This window comes from Desmodus rotundus, chromosome 8 (genome assembly GCF_022682495.2).
Source record: "Desmodus rotundus isolate HL8 chromosome 8, HLdesRot8A.1, whole genome shotgun sequence".
NCBI lineage: Eukaryota > Metazoa > Chordata > Mammalia > Chiroptera > Phyllostomidae > Desmodus > Desmodus rotundus.
This window is the reverse complement of record NC_071394.1, coordinates 31,455,132-31,473,021: the sequence shown is the minus strand read 5'-3', so window position 1 is coordinate 31,473,021 and position 17,890 is coordinate 31,455,132. Positions and strand designations below refer to the sequence as shown.

At 35.4% G+C, this 17,890-nt stretch overlaps 2 protein-coding genes across 3 annotated transcripts in view; both read right to left on the bottom strand.

Annotated features, from left to right (window-relative positions):
- RAD54B (RAD54 homolog B) overlaps positions 1-17,890 on the bottom strand; it is a 79,171-nt gene that overhangs the window by 43,518 nt on the left and 17,763 nt on the right. The window contains exon 1 of one of the 2 annotated variants that reach the window (XM_024572485.3): positions 12,070-12,195. The exons of the other annotated variant lie outside the window; for it this stretch is intronic. The gene's annotated coding sequence lies outside the window, so the exon portion shown is untranslated. Of the gene's footprint in view, positions 1-12,069; positions 12,196-17,890 lie in introns of those variants that run through there. 2 annotated transcript variants of the gene reach the window in all.
- FSBP (fibrinogen silencer binding protein) lies at positions 2,189-12,490 on the bottom strand. Its single transcript, XM_024572486.3, has 2 exons — positions 12,070-12,490; positions 2,189-6,628 (listed from the first exon to the last, which is right to left on the bottom strand). The coding sequence occupies exons 1-2, from the start codon at positions 12,441-12,443 to the stop codon at positions 6,103-6,105; spliced, it is 900 nt and encodes a 299-aa protein (XP_024428254.1). The 5' UTR covers positions 12,444-12,490; the 3' UTR covers positions 2,189-6,102.

Here is a 17,890-nt window from a genome sequence, read left to right as displayed (position 1 = left end):
AATCAGTAACAAAAAATGGTCTACGTAAACAAGAGACTTGAAGTCCTATCAGCAAGATTCACAAGGTAAAAGATGCTTTAGACCACACTTTGAAAAAACAGAAAGGAATAGATAATGTAGTTTTAATACTGGTGGTGGACATTATACTTTTAATGATTCATAAGCAGTCAGGCTAGGGTTGGATGGCTCAATTGTGCACTGCGTACACCCAAGTCTTTAATATTCTTTCTTTCCTTTCAAAAATTCTACATAAATATATTGTTTTCAATTGAACGTATGTATGAAATATTAAATGTCTTTTATAATCAAATTCAATAAAGAATGTAAATACTCTTTCAGAGTGTCTGTTTTTAGTTTTAAAATTACCAAAACATATCAGAATGTTTAATATGCATTAACATAACTGCAATATAAATTTAAGACTTGAAACAGGTTTTATTACACTAAAAATATACAAACATTAATTCATAAACTCCTTTAAACTGGTAATCATTCATTGTTTATCTAATAAGAGATTGAACGTCAACTAAGTACAAGTATCATTATATATAATATAAACCTAGAAGATATTTCTTTGCATCAAAGGTCATTTTCAGAATGATACTTTATGAGTACGACAGGGACAATACATTTCATCACATTCCTCAATACCTCTTGCCAAAGCATATATGCAGTGAATGCTAAAGTAGAAAAAAAGTACATAAAACTGCAACATTTCCAGGTATCTAAACTATCTGCCCAGCACTTGCAATTCATTTAAATATCAGAAAAGTTATTCATCAATTCCAATTCTGACATTCCAATCACTGAACATGCAAAACTTCACTTTAAAAAAGAAACCGTACATTGTAAATGGAAGTTTAAATGGTACAATCACTTGGGAAAAAAATCTGGCAGTTCTTTAAAAAATTAACTGTATAACTTTCCTAATCCAACATTATGTCCATAACTAATTTATATAAGAATATTCATAGAATCTTTATACATAATAGCCAAAATCTGGAAATAGCCCAGAAGTACATCAAAAGATAAACCAGCTGCAGTATATTTATACAACAAACACTACCCAGCAACAAAAAGCAATGAACTACTGACAAGAAGATGGATGAACATGAGTGAATATCAAAAATGTGAAGATGGATAAAAGAACAGAAACTACTGTATGAAGTTCTAGAGCAGGCAAAACTTACTTACAATTTTCTAAAAACTAGAATAGTGGCTGCCTAACGTGCCAGAGGACTGATTAGAAAGGAAGAGAAGACTACCTGGAGGGAGGATAATGTTCTAAACTCAAGGGATTTAAACTACAAAGGTGTAGTCAACTGTCAAAAATCATCATTGAAGTTTTGTGCATTGCACTGTTTACAACAAATCTTACCTTTAAAAAAAATACATACACAAGTAAATACTGAACTCCCAATTCATACTATTCGTGCTGAAGTGTTTAGAAGTTTTCTAACTAATTCTGCAACTTATTTTTCTTTTAAAAATGAGTTGATGGATGGATAAATGGATAAATATATGATAAAGCAAATACAATAAAAAATTGCAGAATTTCAGTGATAGACATATGAATGTTTACCATAAAATACTTGACTTTTTCTATATGTTTGAAGACTTTCTTAATCTTTGTAACAAGTGAATTCACACATAATTTTAAAACATGATAACATTTAGACTTATACTAATAAAGTGTAAGTCTAACAACATATACATTTTAGTTTAAATTGTTTGGGCTGACTTGGGTAGTATTTTTATCTTATTTATTTATTTTGCTTTCCACTATATATAAACCAATTGAAAACTAAAAATAGTATTCATATTTTAATTACTAGTTTTAATCAAACAAATCAAGATCATATGCAAAGATTTAGCATAGCTGTTAATGATTAACTAGGTTGCATATTTTAAGCATTTAATTTTTTGTATTAAGTACTGCAACCATATTTCATCTAATTATTTTTAAGTATTTACAATCAAATTTACTATCAAATATTTAATTGACTTGGAGAATTTGTGGATCTTAATATTTGAAAAATAAATATATTTAAACATGGTACATTTGGTATCTACTATAACACAATCACCTAAATAAATTTATTTCAATTATGCCTCATTATTAAAATTTTACCTCAACAGAACTGAATTCATTGTCTTATGACACAAAAAGCAAGTACACACAAATCAGTACAATGTATTACCTTGTATTTAAAAGAACATGTATTCACAAAACATTTAACCACCATCATGAACGGTATATATTAAATACATTTCATCACACTCTAAATTATTCAAACATGTCTATTTAAAATTCAACATTACTCTAAAAGAAGGCACATGAAAAATAGTTCATTTTACACATTTCTATCTAAGATGCAACAGGATAGAGTAAATCCTTCAAAAATGAAATAACGGCAAGTTGATGTCTCATTATACATAAAAGTACTTGATTTTAATATTTTAAGAAATCAGCTGGCATATTTAGGAACAGAAGAGCCTCATTATCTTTTCCAGGATGTCATTATAAATCATACCTAGTTTAGGAAAACAAAAGTTGTAAAATAATGTACAGTTTAAGTTCATACAAGTAAGAAAACATATAGGAAGGTGGTAAAAATAACCTATCCACTATTTAAAGTACTGATATATTAGGTGAAATAGTAATTTGACTTAGATTTTCAAATTTAATATACTTGTACAAAATCAAGTCTACATTTTAAAAATCAAATCACTCTTCCCTATGTTTTCCCATCCTTACATTTCATAGGTAAATCTCACGGCCCCAAACAGTTCTCTACAGTATGTAGGATGTCTGGTGGCTTTAGTTGCATTCCATTAGTACTAGCGGAATTTGCCCTCACACATTGCCCTTAGTAAAATTTGCCCTCAGCAAAACCTGTTAATGTAAGTCGCTAAGTAGTCGAAAAACTCAACAAAGTCTTAATGTCAAAAAGAAAAAGAAAAAAAGGTTTAGCTCAGAATTTTCCTAAGATACTACACAAAATGACAATAAAAATCTCCAAAAAGAGTTTAACGGTCAAATTTTCTTTATACTGGAATTTTCATAAACTATACTTTGCTAATTATGGCTGCATGGGTGGAGTGGTTATACAATGGAACAGAATCATAAACACTTAAATTTTTACAAATTAAAATTACACAAGACTGATTGGAAAAACTGCTATTGTAAACTCAGAGCAATGAGTCAGATTCTGGAGTTTAAAAATATGTAATAAGGCTGTTTTATTCTACTCAGTCCCTAAATGCTAATGAATTTGCCCTCTGACACAACCAAACAATAATCTTGAATAATGCTGGGAAAAAATCTGACTGTAGGAGACCATGTTTACAACTATTTTATGGGCAGAATTTTCAAGGGCAATTTTGTATGTATTTTTACCTTCAACACTGATTTTAGAACCTAATCCCGAAAAAAGATGTATGCTGCACTATGATTTCTTTTTAGATTTTATTTATTTATTTTTAGAGAGAGGGGAAGGGAGGGAGAAAGAGAGGAAGGGAAACATCGATGTGCGAGAGACACACATCAAACAGTTGCCTGTTACTTGTCCCCACTAGGGGATTGGGCACACAACTCAGGCATGTGTCCTGACTGGGAATTGAACCCGCGACCTTTCAATTTGCAGGCCAACACTCAATTCACTGAGCCACACCAGCCAGGGCATATGCTGCTCTACTTTGAACACAGAATCCTTTCCTAGAAACATCTCACAGAATTAATGTTCCACAGAACACACTTTGGAAAACCCTGATTTAGTTGCACAGAGTCAATATTCAAATTAAACATTCATCATCAATTCTAAGTAGTAGCATGCTCAGATTACAGTATGAATTACATTATATATAATAATGTTTTCAATAACCTCAAAAAATTAAAGCTGACTATTGTAAGAATGCATTTACTGGAACTCCATTGTAAAAACATTACCTCAAATTAGAATTATAGAAAATTCATTAGATTCAAAGTCATAGCAGATGAAAGATGATTAAATTGTCAAAAGGATATATCATAATATATATTCAAGGCATTTTTATAACATATTGAACTCTTAATAGCAGATATAAAAATGCCAATGAAATTAAGCATTCAACAAGCTAAAGTAATACCCCAACAGTCCATTTTATTTTTATTATTTCTATTTCTACAGCCATAACCTAGATTTCAGACTTACTTTCACTACAATACACATCCTAAAAGACACTGACTTGGAGCTCGAATTTCTCTCTCTTACCCAAAAGGCATCAATGGCTTCCCACTGTACATTCAGGTCTGATTCCTTAAAAATAGTTTTTGATGTAATCTATAATCTGGCACCAACCAACTTCCAAGTTGATACCCCTTAATTCACCTTTGCTCTCCTTTTCAACAAATTTTTTTGAGAATCTAGTATGATTTAGGCACCAAGCTAGGTTCCAAAATAGAGGGTTTGTTAAAATAGGTTGCTGGACTCTACCTCCAGTTTCTGATTCAAAAGGTATGAGTTTGCATTTTTCACAAGTTCTCAAGTGATGCTGATGCTACTACTCAGGATCTACTCTTGGTGAACCATTGCCCTGCTCCAAAGGCCACAAACCGGAAGCCCACTGGCCGAATGAGGTCCACTCACATGTTTTATCTGTGCAGTGTTTTAACATTTTGAATTATTTGCAAACATTTTAAAACTGGAAAATTGTCACAAAAAATACAGATTTCTGGCTTATGCTTGTATGTAAAAATTCTCCTGGAGCTAACAGTAGCTACCCCATTTAGTCAAGGGACATGTCCTAGTTCAGGTTACCACTGCCCTAATCGGCCCTCTAAACTCAGGTAAAATCATCTGGCTTAGCACTGTGTTCGTGCTTATATACAATGGTCCACTTTTCCCCATTTTCTGGGCCTTTCTCCATCCTGCTCACTGACTTAAACACCCCTTCTCCACTATACTGCTAAAATTATACCTACCCCATTCTAAAGCTTGCCTTAAAAATCCTTCCTCAACAAAGCCCCTGCAAATATAGAAATCCTTAAGTAACATACATACTAAAGAACTAAATTTATATGTGTGCTTTAAGAATGAATGTTTTATACCCACAAATACTAAAACAGTAATATTTACAAAACACATTACAGAATATCATTTAAACCACCAACATATTTTTGCTGTTTTTAATCTATGTAAAATTTCAATTTTGTTCATTAAATTTTTTACTGTGAAATATTTTTCAGAATAAGACATTAAAAATGAATTAAGACATTAAATCTTACAACCAAGATTTATAATAGCTCTGAGAGTATCTTATTTTGCTGGACAAAAAAAAACCAACAACAAAAAATGGAGAATAGGGTTAACTAATACAATTCCCCTGATTTCATAACCTCCCAATTAAAAAAATTTTTTTAATGAAATAAACACTTCCAATTTTTTACATGGAGGATATTTTAGTGTATCTTCACTTCTATGCAATAGCAAGGAGAAAAAGCACAAACAAAAACTCAGTGCTGGTCCTTGCTCTGCCATAAATACCTTTTTATATCAAGTAAGTTGAGTTCTCCCTGGACTTCAGTTTTATTAGCTTCTAAATTGAAGAGCTGGGGAAAAAGTGATCTCCAAATACCTTTAATCAGTAAAATCGTAGGACTTACTCCTTCCAAAAATGAAAGCATAAAAATCAATGTCATAAAGACAAGTTTCAGTTAATAGACTAGTATTGCTTCTAAATTACAGTGACTTACGAACCTTAAACTACTATAGCTTTCAAAGCTCTAATTTTAAATGTTGAAGAGCTTTGAAAGAATATGTGTTTGTGTATATATTTACGTATGTTATATTTTAACAATCAAAATATAACATCTTTTGTAAGGCAAACAATTAAACTCCTAGGAAAAAAATTGAGGAAAGACAAAAAAACACAACCATGCCATCTAATCAATAAGTTTTAATATAGCTCAAAAGAAAATTAAATAATTAAAAAGTGTCAAAGAGTTTTTTTAATGAGACTAACAGTATTTTATAAGAGCATGTATTCTGCTTTAAGATATTCCCTAGTAAAAGAAATTTGGCCAAAATTAAAATTACCAAATTGTGAGACTGAAAAAAAAACTTAGAAACTATCATATTCGGGCAGATCATGCCGTAAGCGAATTGCTTTCAGCTTCTCCACTTCAATTTTTGCTTGTAGCAACTCTTCTTCTAGCTGCTGCCTTCTTTTCAATCCATCCCTCTTCTCCTGAACATACAACCCAAAGTTTTTTTGATTTTCTAAAATTATCTGATGCTCCTCTTTCAGCATTTGCAGAATCTGAGGGTCATACCCTAATTGTGACCTAAAGTGTCCTCCATTCTCACGATGAAAAAAGTCCTCTCTCCTGGGAATAGAAGATGGAGACAATGTCATTCTCACATCAACAGAGGAAAGTGATGGCGACACAGATCTTTCCATAAGATGTACTAATTCATGTTCTTCTCTTTGCTCAAAAGTGTAACTCTGTTCAGAATTTAAAACCAGTGGAGGAGGGGGCTTAATGTCTTCTTCTTGCTTCACCTCCACTGTAATAGCAACTGGATGGTGATCCAACATTACTTGTAGAGAACTGGTACCAGCCTGTGCTTCCTCATCCAAGTTTGCACTACAGCACACAAAAAAGCATTATAAAATGTAAATCATCAAGTGAAGAGTATACTTATGCCATAGTTTCATGTTTAATATACATTAATCATCAAGCTTTAAAGCTATGAAAAAAATTATGAAACAAAAAAATCTTAATCATGCCCTGACTGGTGTGACTCAATGGACTGAGTGGGTTGGCCTGTGAACCAAAGGCTCACCAGTTCAATTCCCGGTCAGGGCACATGCCTGGGTTGCGGGCCAAGTCCCCATGTGGGGACACATGAGGGGCAACCACACATTGATGTTTCTCTCCTTCTCTTTCTCCCTCCCTTCCCCTCTCTCTAAAAAAAAAATATATATATATATTTTTTAAATCTTAACCCTTAGAATAACAAAAGTAAGTGGCTAAGTGTCTTCCTCGTTCCCTCCCTCCTTCCCTCACACATTAGCACCTTTCCCCATCCCCTTCTCAAGTAGCTCTCTAGGTGTGTTCCGTTTGCCTCACTCTTTCTCCTAAACTCTATGGCCCTTCTTTTGCCTCTGTAATTTGTTTCCTCAGCCCATTTCTTCTATGGCTTATTTCTTCAACCTCTGACTTTCTAAATAAACTTTCCCTTATAGTTTGTCTTTGCTCTGAATTGTTTCTTAGCCAGAACTCAAGTACTGAGGTTGTCCAACAGAAGTCCGCCTAACTTGTTCCTAACACCTCCCCTCCTCCTCCCCTATGGCAACCATCAGTTTGTTCTTTGTTTCTATGAGTTTGTGTGGGTTTTGTGTTTGAGTGTTTTTAAATATTTTATTTTATTTTTTATTTACTCTTAGAGAGAGGGGAAGGGAGAGGAAGAGACACATAGATATGTGAGAGATATATCAATCAGTTGCCTCTCGCACACACCCAAGTGGGGACCTGGCCCAAAACCCAGGCATGTGCCCTGACTGGGAATCAAACCAGTAACGTTTTAGACCGCAAGCCAGCACTCAATCTACTGAGTCACACCAGCCAGGGCTGTTTGAGTTTTTTTTAATTCCACATATAAGTGAATTCACATGGCATTTATCTTTCTCTCTCTGACTTATTTCACTTAGCATAATACCCTCCACACCTATCTTTATCATCACAAATGGCAGAATTACAGTCTTTTTTATTGTTGAGTAACAGTCCAGTATGTATGTGTATACCATATAGTCTTCATCTGTTTTTTTTTTTTAATTGATAAAAACCTAGGTTGCTTCTGTATCTTGGCTATTATAGATAATGCTGCGATAAACCTAGGCATGCATATATCTATCGGAAACTTTTTGTTTTCTTTGGATAAATACACAGAATAGAACTGCTAAAACTTTTGAAAGGCGATTAACAAAGTTTAGGATTTTAATAACATACACATATAGCTTTCTCCCATCCTCACGTTAAAACTCAGGCTCTTAAAAAGACAGGACATTACAAATACTACACAAGGACAAGGGAGTAAATTATTTTTTAAAAGCCATTTTTAATGGTCTTAAAAACGACACCAATTGTTCTACAAGCCTGACATTTTTTTAATGGCATAGAAAGCCACTCAATGCATTCTGGGCCTTGCTGAACTCTTAACTCTTGATCTGCTTGCACTCTCCTAAACCGATCTAAAAATCATGAAAGCTCAAGACTTCTAGGAGGACAATGGAAGTCCATCTGTGATTTCTGTATTTACCCCCCCCCAAAAAATCACTAGAGGATAAATGGTAATGGGAAAAAATAATTTTTAAAAAATAAAAATAAATTTTAAAAAATACATGTTAAAAATAAAGATTTTTATATGGCTTTCAGTATGCCCAACTATCAGAATTATCCTTTCTACCCATTTGCACATGCAGCAGTGTTTAGTCTTACCTATCCGAAACCACATGACTCAGCTGTTCTCTCAGTTTTTCAACCATTGTCAGGTCAAGTTCACAGGCCAAGGATTTATATCTACCACTATATCGCCAGCATGTACCTTAAAATTGTACTTGCAACCTAGTAGGTGCTCATCATATGTTGAATGATTAAATGTACCTGAAATGGTTTTTATAATGCAATGTTTTTAAATGGCTTACATATGATATATTGAAAGTTTATTAAATTTACATGTAATTTCCATAAAACATGCCTTCGTACTAGAGACATCTAGTTTTAGCAGTTTATTAATATTTGTAATGATGTAAGTGCAATGTAACTAAGATTCTAGTTTTATGAAAAATAATTTCACATATAAAGCTGTTAATTTAGAATATATAATCTTGTTTCTTGAGGTTTTAATTTTGCTTCTGCCTAACTTAAAAATAAAAGTTATAAAGGAGAAAGATTATTAATGAGAAAACACTATATTAACATTTAGAGAATATTTACAAATGATGAAAAACTAACATGGTTAAGATATATTGTATATCAATGATTAATATGTTGAAGTAAGTTGAAGTAGAACATAGGCAAAGAATTAAAATCCCCATATGTCACTTACAAACAGCATTAAATTGCCAAAAATATCAGGTATTTGTCTAATAGATACAAATGAAATAAGATATATAGTATGTTATAAAAAAAACTATTTGTAGATCACATAAATTCATTTTAATTTTTGATTTTGTCATCTTATGCTTTTCAAAAGCAAAGCAATAGAAATGTAATTCAAATTAGTAAGATTTGCTTTTATTAACATCTCTAAAACCTAGAATGGGAAAATGTTCAAACTACAAATGAAAGTTTAATTTTTAAAATCTACACAATTACTATTCCAAATTAGTATGTATAATAGAGTATAATACAATTAGACACAAACATTCTCATGTAAATTTAAAATATGCCTTATATCTGGAATATTGCATTCCATTTTAGTTGAAACATTTACAAGTAAGGTCATCATAAAAAATGCATTAGAGAAAGTCACAAAAATGATAAACAGAAGGACTTCTAAAATTTATAAATATTGATTTTAAAGATCAAATAGATTATAAAACCACAAAATATAATTTGACATTAAAAAGAAGTAAAAATAAAGGCATAAATCAATGTGTTATGGAGACAGTCTTACAAAATAGGTGTGTACTTTTTTAAAGATTTATTTATTTATTTTTAGAGAGCGGGGAGGGACAGAAACAGCGATGTGCAAGGGAAATATCGACGGGTTGCCTCTTTCACGCCCCCAAATAGGGACCTGGCCTACAACCCAGGCATGTGCCCTGACTGGGAATTGAACCAGAGACCTTTTGGTTCGCAGGTCAGCACTCAACCCACTGAGCCACGCCAGACAGGGCAGATGTGTATTTTCAAATACATTAAATAATATAAGCAGTAAGATTTTCCTTATTAAGAATGGAGAGTTTGGTGAGATTAACATACATATTTATATAAAAGCATAATTAAAGTTATAAAATAATTATAAATGTGAGATAATTAAGATTCAAGATGATGCCAAGTATAAGCACATTACATATATAAATATATTAAATGAAAATGCCACTATAGAAAAATAGCAGTGTAGACACTAACATAAGCAAGCATTTAAATGACTTATTTCAAATATTCTTCACTTTTAAAATCTGAAAAATTGACCCTGGCCGGGTAAGCTCAATTGGTTAGAGCATCATCCCTAAATGCCAAGGTTGCAGGTTTGATCCCTGGTCAGGGCATATACAGCAATGAACCAGTGAATGCATAAATAAGTGGAACAACAAATCGATCTCTCTCTCTCCCCCCCCACCCCCTTCCTGTCTCTCTCTAAAATCAATCAATAAATCTTTTTTAATCTGAAAAATTATTATTTACACAGTAGGTATAAAAATAGGTTAAATCAATTAATTCCTTTTATCAGAGAAATTGAATTGTCTCAAAAGATTGCATATGTAACACACACACAAATGGTCAAAATATAAGTACATACTTGTATGCTATTGTTCTTCTATACTCACTGTATTATTAAAATATGTATCTATTGCTTTTCAGCCTTTCAGCTAAGATCATATGTAGTATCCATTCTTACCAGTTTAAAATATGTATCGAACTAAAACTACAGGTTTTTTATGTAGTTTTCAAATTACAAAAGCCTATACTTAATACCCAAAAGATAGTTTTATACCTGTAATGCAAAGCCACTTTTCTCTTTGGTTCTGGGGGGGGGGTAATATAATAAGTAGGACAGTGTAAAACAGTCTTCTGTGGAGTTTTTGGACATCCAGCATATTAGGGTTTAATCCTTTGTAATCACAGTGAACATTTTAAGCAGTGGTCCCATGACTTAATACACCGTAGATCCATGTCCCGGATTCCCACTAGTGATTTTTTTTTACTATGCTATCAACTAGAGATAAGCTGGGCTGAAAAAATTATCCTAGTAAATTATCAAAATAACAAACATGTTGCTAAAAAGTTTGCTAAAAAGTTTTTTTCCCTTGTTTTTCTCTTAACTTCAAAAAGATATCACAGGTAATCACTAATTTTGCTTATAAAATAGCTCTCCCACTAATAGGAAAGCACACTGTAAAGCTTTGTCTGAAAGGTCTCCCAACTAACAAAAAGTTCACATGTGAATTACCCTAAATGATTCAGAAGAATGCAGCTGCCATTTCTGTCTTGTACCAGGGGTTAAAATTTCCATCAGTAGTAAAATAAGAGTTTTTAAGATTCCCAGGGAAGTAGTTATGTGGAGCATAAATTTAAACAAACAAACAAAAGAAATGTTTCTAACCCTTAATGAACCCAGTTGCTCTTACTGGTATAGTAAAATTCGTAGTCTGATATCCTTGCAAAGCAGTTTGAGAAACCCTGCCCTTTCCTGTGTGACCCAAGATCAAAGTAACACTATACCATTAATTAACAAAAACTGAATTTTATTAAGTAACTGAATCCCTAATTAGGTATCAATTCCTTTCCTAGTGTTTATTTTAAATGTAAGTTAGAAAAAGAATTTAAACTGTCTTAATATATACAATAATACCATTGATAAGTTTACATAGTTATTGATTTTAGTTTTTTAGCTCAAAAAACATTCAATAAAAGGAGATTAACAATTTCAAATAAAAGCAAGGGTTCCATTTCTCCTGAAACTAACTTTTTACAAAACTGAAAATTCCAATGAAATATAATCTTAAATGAAATTTTAAAAGATCTCTCATCTAATTAAATAATTTAATTTTAAAGCTTAAAAAGTTTATGAGGTGATGTTACAAATTTCATCCCATTCATTCCTCCCTAACCTTCACTTTTCAGAAACTACAAAGGGAGGGAAGGGGGAAGGGAAGACAATAAAAAGTGGCTTAAATGAAATGCAGCAGAAAAATTCCTTATAGCCTCACTTTTCTTTTTTTAGAATACAAAACAAAGACACTATTCATTGCTCCCGTGTGGGGATGCTTACTATGCATATCACTATCACAACTAAGCCAGAGCCCAATAGATAGGAGGCGCCATAATTTTCCACAACAAAATAAAATAAAGCTTACCTTTGTATGTGGTTCCTGTCTCTTACCAGGCAAAAACTGGAAATCTGGGGAATCATCTCCATAACTTTCTTGGTTGGCTCAGAAATATTGCTTTTAAAATCTGATTGGGTATCTTTTTGCTGCAATAGCTCCTGTTTGGCATATTCTTTGAGCCTTTTGTAAAGGGTGCGTAGGCCCTGCGCTGTTCGTGGAGGGCGGTCTACTCCAATTGCATTATAGTTAACTGCTATGATATCCCAACATCTATTCTTTTCCACTATTACTGAATGTTTATTAGTGTGTTCTTCAAGAATTTTCACATATGGCTTCACAAGCTTTAGCAAATCAAGCTTTTCAGATAAGGTAAAATTGGAAGATCTAGCCTTTCCTACCATTGTTCTTTTCAAATTAAGTAGGCAGTTTCTGAAACCACCATGCAGCCTTCAGCTCTGCTCAGCTCTTTTCACAAACGGAAAAAGATCAGGCTTAACTAGGCTAGCCTCATTTAGGCCCACGCCTACAGGGGAGGGTTTATTAAAATTCCTCCAGCTTAAGCTGACGCAGGTTCAGGAAATCTGCTTAAGCCAAGCCTGACCTACATAAAGCTTCTCACTGAAAAAGACAGGAAGGCACAAGCAAAACACACTTGTGTATAAAGAGAACAGCTCAAGATAGAATTTAATACACAAAGGTCTAGAGATAAGCATGGAACACAGCTAAAAATTAGCTAGTTTGGTGAGAATATCAAATTTCCACACATGTATGCCTAGCTGATAGATTGAAACTGCACTGCAGTGTCACTTTAATAAAAACAAAAGAGGAACTGTTTTGTGCTATTTGTTTACAAACCCAGTAGACAGAAAAAATAAAACTGAAAATATCAGTGGTGAATATAGTGATTCCTAACTGAGCAAGGCCCTAATCACTGTTAATGAGCTGCATTCTCTCTTACAAAATCTGCATAATGCTGGTCCTGCTGTCAATCAGGAATTGCATATCCTCTAGCTAGTTAGGTTACACCCGACTCAAAGACTCCACAGTAAAGCTAAGCTTCTCCTTCATGTTACAATCTACAATATCCACAGTATACTTTTATTCAGTTACTTAAGAAGACATTTTTGTTGAACACTGAATCTAAAAGGCAGATAAAAAAATGTTTTTAAAGCAATGGATTATTCTAGCTGTAACGTATGTGAATGTGCTAGCCTGCTTTATCATGTGTAAAAATCACCATCCACAGTGAGAACAGCATAATCTCACTTTAAGACTGCACACAACAAAATCGCATTTGCTATTATTAAGGGGTGGGATTTTTATTTAGCTATTCTCACAAAATCTGGACTATGAAAGGAAATGGCTAGTCTAGCCATTTGCAAGGCCACCATTTTGCATGCTTAGAATACGTCAATGTAAGAAACATTCAAACCCGTAAGAATTTTTATGAGTTTATTTGAGCCAAACTGATGACCAACTGCCAGGAAGTAAAATCGCAATAGATTGAGAAAATGCTCCAGAGATTGGCATTTTTGCACCTTATTTTATACATTACAATCAAAGGTGGAGGGGAAGGGGGCTACATGAAATTCATTAGTGATAGATTTGGGAGGCAGGAGAACGCAAAGCGAGGAAATCTCTGGGATTGGGTAAAAAGTAAAAGGAAGGCACATACTTCTTTTACACAGGCAGGTGTGGGATAGTTAACAGTTAGCAATTAACATGATCATAATAACAATGAGGGGATTTATGGTCCCTGCTCTGGTGCTTTGAGGGGTGGGTGGGGGAATTACTTTGATATTCCAAAGTTACTGTTATCAGACATGTTAATATAGATGCAAAAAAAAAAAAAAACCTGGCTCAGTTAAAGTAAAAATTGACCTTCGTTTGGGAACAATATCGACCTAGAACATGACTATCCCCTGTAAACTGCTTTTAGTTAGAAAGTTTTAATTTCAGACCAGCCTGTGTGATAACTTTAGCTCTCTGATTTGTCAGGCCACCGTGCAGGCCTCCCCTGACCTTGTCAGGTTTAGTATGTGGCCCCTTTTTCATCCATAAATGTATTTTCTAATCTCTGTCTGAAAATATGATAAATAACAATGTACACAAAATAAGCCTATTTTCTCCCGACATACATGTTTCTCCAGATAAGAGAATGAATTAGAATATACTTTAACACAGTTCCATTCAACCAAACAATTACTGAACATCCATTAAAAATGCTCCCTGTCCTGGCTGGGGTGGCTCAGTGGATTGAGCGCTGGCCTGCAAACCAGTTTGATTAACTGTCAGGGCACATGCCTGGGTTGCAGACCAGGTTCCCTGTCGGGAGCGTGCAAGGCAACCACACATTGATGTTTCTCTCCCACATTGATGTTTCTCTCTCTCTCTTCTCCCACCCTTCCCCCCTCTCCGAAAATAAATTTTAAAAATCTTTAAAAACAAAAACACACTCCCAAGCACTGTGCAAGGCCCAAGGAAAAATCAAAGGTGAATCTAGCTAGATACAGCCCCTAACCAGGAGACTGTAGAAATGCCATAAATTTTCAAATCCTTGTTTTTCATTCTTTCAATGGAAGAGAAGCCAATTAAATGTATTGAGTTCTCACGATAAGCCAGGTCATGTGCAAGAAGCGTTACATGTGTATCCATCAGGAAAAAATGTGAAGGACTGCTGGGTATTCTGTGGAATGCTAGGTTTTGTCTGGCATATCCTACTGAGTAATCTGACTTGTTAGTAGTCCTATCCTTCCACTGCCTTTGGGTAATTTTATTGCTCAGTTAATGGTAGCAAATAGTGATGAAAATTATTCTTGTCCATAGAGATAGGAATTGCAAAATTGACCCAACTCCAGCAACCTGATCACAGATACCCAAAGAAAAGTGAGAACACAAAATTTATACTGTCTTTAAATAATATTTTGTTATTTTTGGAAGAAATACAGATATTGTGCTAAGAAACAAAATACTAATAAAAATATTAAAAACCATTCAATCTCACTAAATCAAGGAAATGTATAGGAAAAATAATTTTCATTCATAAGAGTGACCTAATTCTTAAAGACTGAAAATGTCAAGAGTGGCTTAAGGAGGCAGGGCAAAGAACACTCTTCCACACTGTTGACAGAAGTGTAAAAATGGCATTCTGGATATTGATCTGGGAGTATCCATTAATACTTCACATGTGTAAAACCTTCCAAAACTGTTAACCTAAAAATAAATTGAGACAGCTAAGCCAGGACAAGCAAAACAGGGAAAGTGAGACAAATGGTTAAACAAGCAGTTTGAAGCCATCTAGTAAATTCAACCTTCCCTAAATCAAGGATACCTGAGAGTACCAGTAAACGGTTTGCATTTTTCCTCCCCAGCCAGGGAGGAAAACAGCTTAAATCACCCTACTCAAGGAGCTAGATAACAAAAAGCCAGTTAGTGTTATTTGCCAACCAGGCCCAAGGACAGATGAAGTCAAAGGAATAAATCTCATTTTGGCACATCAGCCCAACACCGATGAATATTTTATTAAGATCTTCCCCTAAGACCATCCCTAAATCCCCAGACCTTAAAACCCCTCAAAACAAAGGTTTCAGCGCACAGCACATGCCTGTACTCGGGAATGTGCCCTCACCTTGTGCCTTTCCCTTTCTGCCCCCACAGGCACGCATCTCCTAAAGTCCAAGGAACCCCACAAGGTTTGCAACCAAGCAGCAATGGGTAGCAGCAGCTCCTCCCAGGCTAACCTCCTGACCCCCTTTTCTCTGGCTTCTTAGTGAGCTAAACCAGACCAGCCAAGGCTCATTTCTTTCCTGTAACGTTTCCAGAAAGCCAAGGCAGCTCCGCTTAGGCTCTCCTGTTGCTTCCAATATCCTAAGCCCTTCCTTGTTTCACTGCCCCCAGCTTTAATGAATATCCTGTAAAAATCATCGTGAAATCTTTCCTGACAAAGTCAAGATCCCACACGCTCCCAGCTGTCCATCTGTAGGCAGACCCACTCAGGGCCAGGTCCCCTTCCCAGCAACACAATGACCAAGTGAGAAGCAACGAGAGTTTGAGATCCAAAATAAGTTATTCGTGAATCACTGATTCCGGCAGAAACCCAAACAGTCTTCCGATTAGGAGATGAAGGCAAGGGGTATTTATGAGACAGGAAAGGGGAATAATTACACAAATAGGAGCCAGGGTGCTAAGCTAAGGAAGAAATGTCTATAGGTGAAGATAAGCTAATATAGTGATGCTGATTCTAAAAAATGGCTTTAATTTTCAGTACAGTAGTCATAATAACTGCTTTCTTGTTATCTTTGCAAACAGGTCTTTGGAACGCAATGTTGCTTTAGGCTCAGTCCAAGTGTTATTTTGCCCAGTTTTAACATTCCAAAGGTTTGGGGAGTGAGACAGGGAAAGCAGTTCCTCTGAGATGATAGCTCTGGCTTCAGTTTGAAGCGGCTCCCTTTGAGACGCACCAGTTAGCCAGGGCAAGTGGAGTCGGGAAACTCAGACAGGCAGCTGAACAAACTGCCAGGTCCATTTACAGCCAGACACTAAAGGTCACCTCCCTAGAGATAACATCGAGGCCTCACTTGTGTTTCAGCTACAGGCTCAGAAAAGCAGCAAAATCGGGTGGGAAACGCCAGGACCAGCTGCAATGGCTAATGACCCCCTGCCCTGTCACTAACCCTGAAAGAACACACCTGGAAATTGATAAATATTCTACTGAAACCCTCTCCTGAGACCTCCCCTGACACTTCCCCTAAAATTCCTGCCTGCAAAAGAGAGATAAAACAGTCAAGAGAAAGGGGAGATGAGCACACGCTCCCTCTGGAGAGCATCCTATGCCATTCCCTTCCCCCTCTTCTCCCCTCTTTTCTTCCCTCACAGGCATGTGTCTCCTAAATCCTAAGGGTCCCTCGAGACTCATAACCAGGGGAGCAATGGGCAGCAGCAGCTCCTCCCAGGCCAATCCCTGAACCTGTTCCCAAGGTCCCCTTTTCTCTGACTTCCCAGTGAGTTAAAAGCAGCCCAGCCTAGGCTGTCTCTGGCGGCTTCTTGTACCGTGTGCCCTTCCTGCTTCACTGTCTACAGCTTTAATAAGTATACCTTCATAGTCCTCTAACAAGTACCTGGACTTGTATTGTGAAATTTTTCCTGCACAAAAAACCCCACACGCTACCAGCTGGCCCTAGGCAGAGCCACTCAGGGCCAGGTCCCCTGTCTGGTAACACTTTGATAAAGGTATAGAAAGTAGATACATACATATGTATGAAAATGCACTCCAAAAAGGTCTAGAACTCCACTCTCCAGTGCAGTAGCCATGAACCACATGTGGATACTGAGCTCTCCCCTCTCTGGAGAACGGGGGATAGAGTTGAAAATTATAAGCTTCTAATCAGGGAGCCCACCAAAAGTCAACTCATTAAAACAAAAGACATTCCTATCACCCAGGAAATTCCAAGGGATTCAAGTACTCTGTCAGAAACTGGGACCGATGACCAAATGTTACAACAAAAGATGTTCCTAGTATCCTAGTACTTTTTTTTTTCCAAAAACAGATTTTTTAATAATATATTTTATTGATTATGCTATTAGTTGTCCCATTTTCCCCCCTCTGTTCCCCTCCACCCTGCACACCCCCTCCCACCCACATTCCCCCCCTTTAGTTCATGTCCATGGGTCATACAGGTAAGTTCTTTGGCTTCTACATTTCCTATACTATTCTTAACCTCCCCCTGTCTATTTTCTACCTACCATTTATGCTACTTATTCTCTGTACCTTTCCCCCCTCTCTCCCCCTCCCACTCCCCTGCTGATAACCCTCCATGTGATCTCCATTTCTGTGATTCTTTCCTGTTCT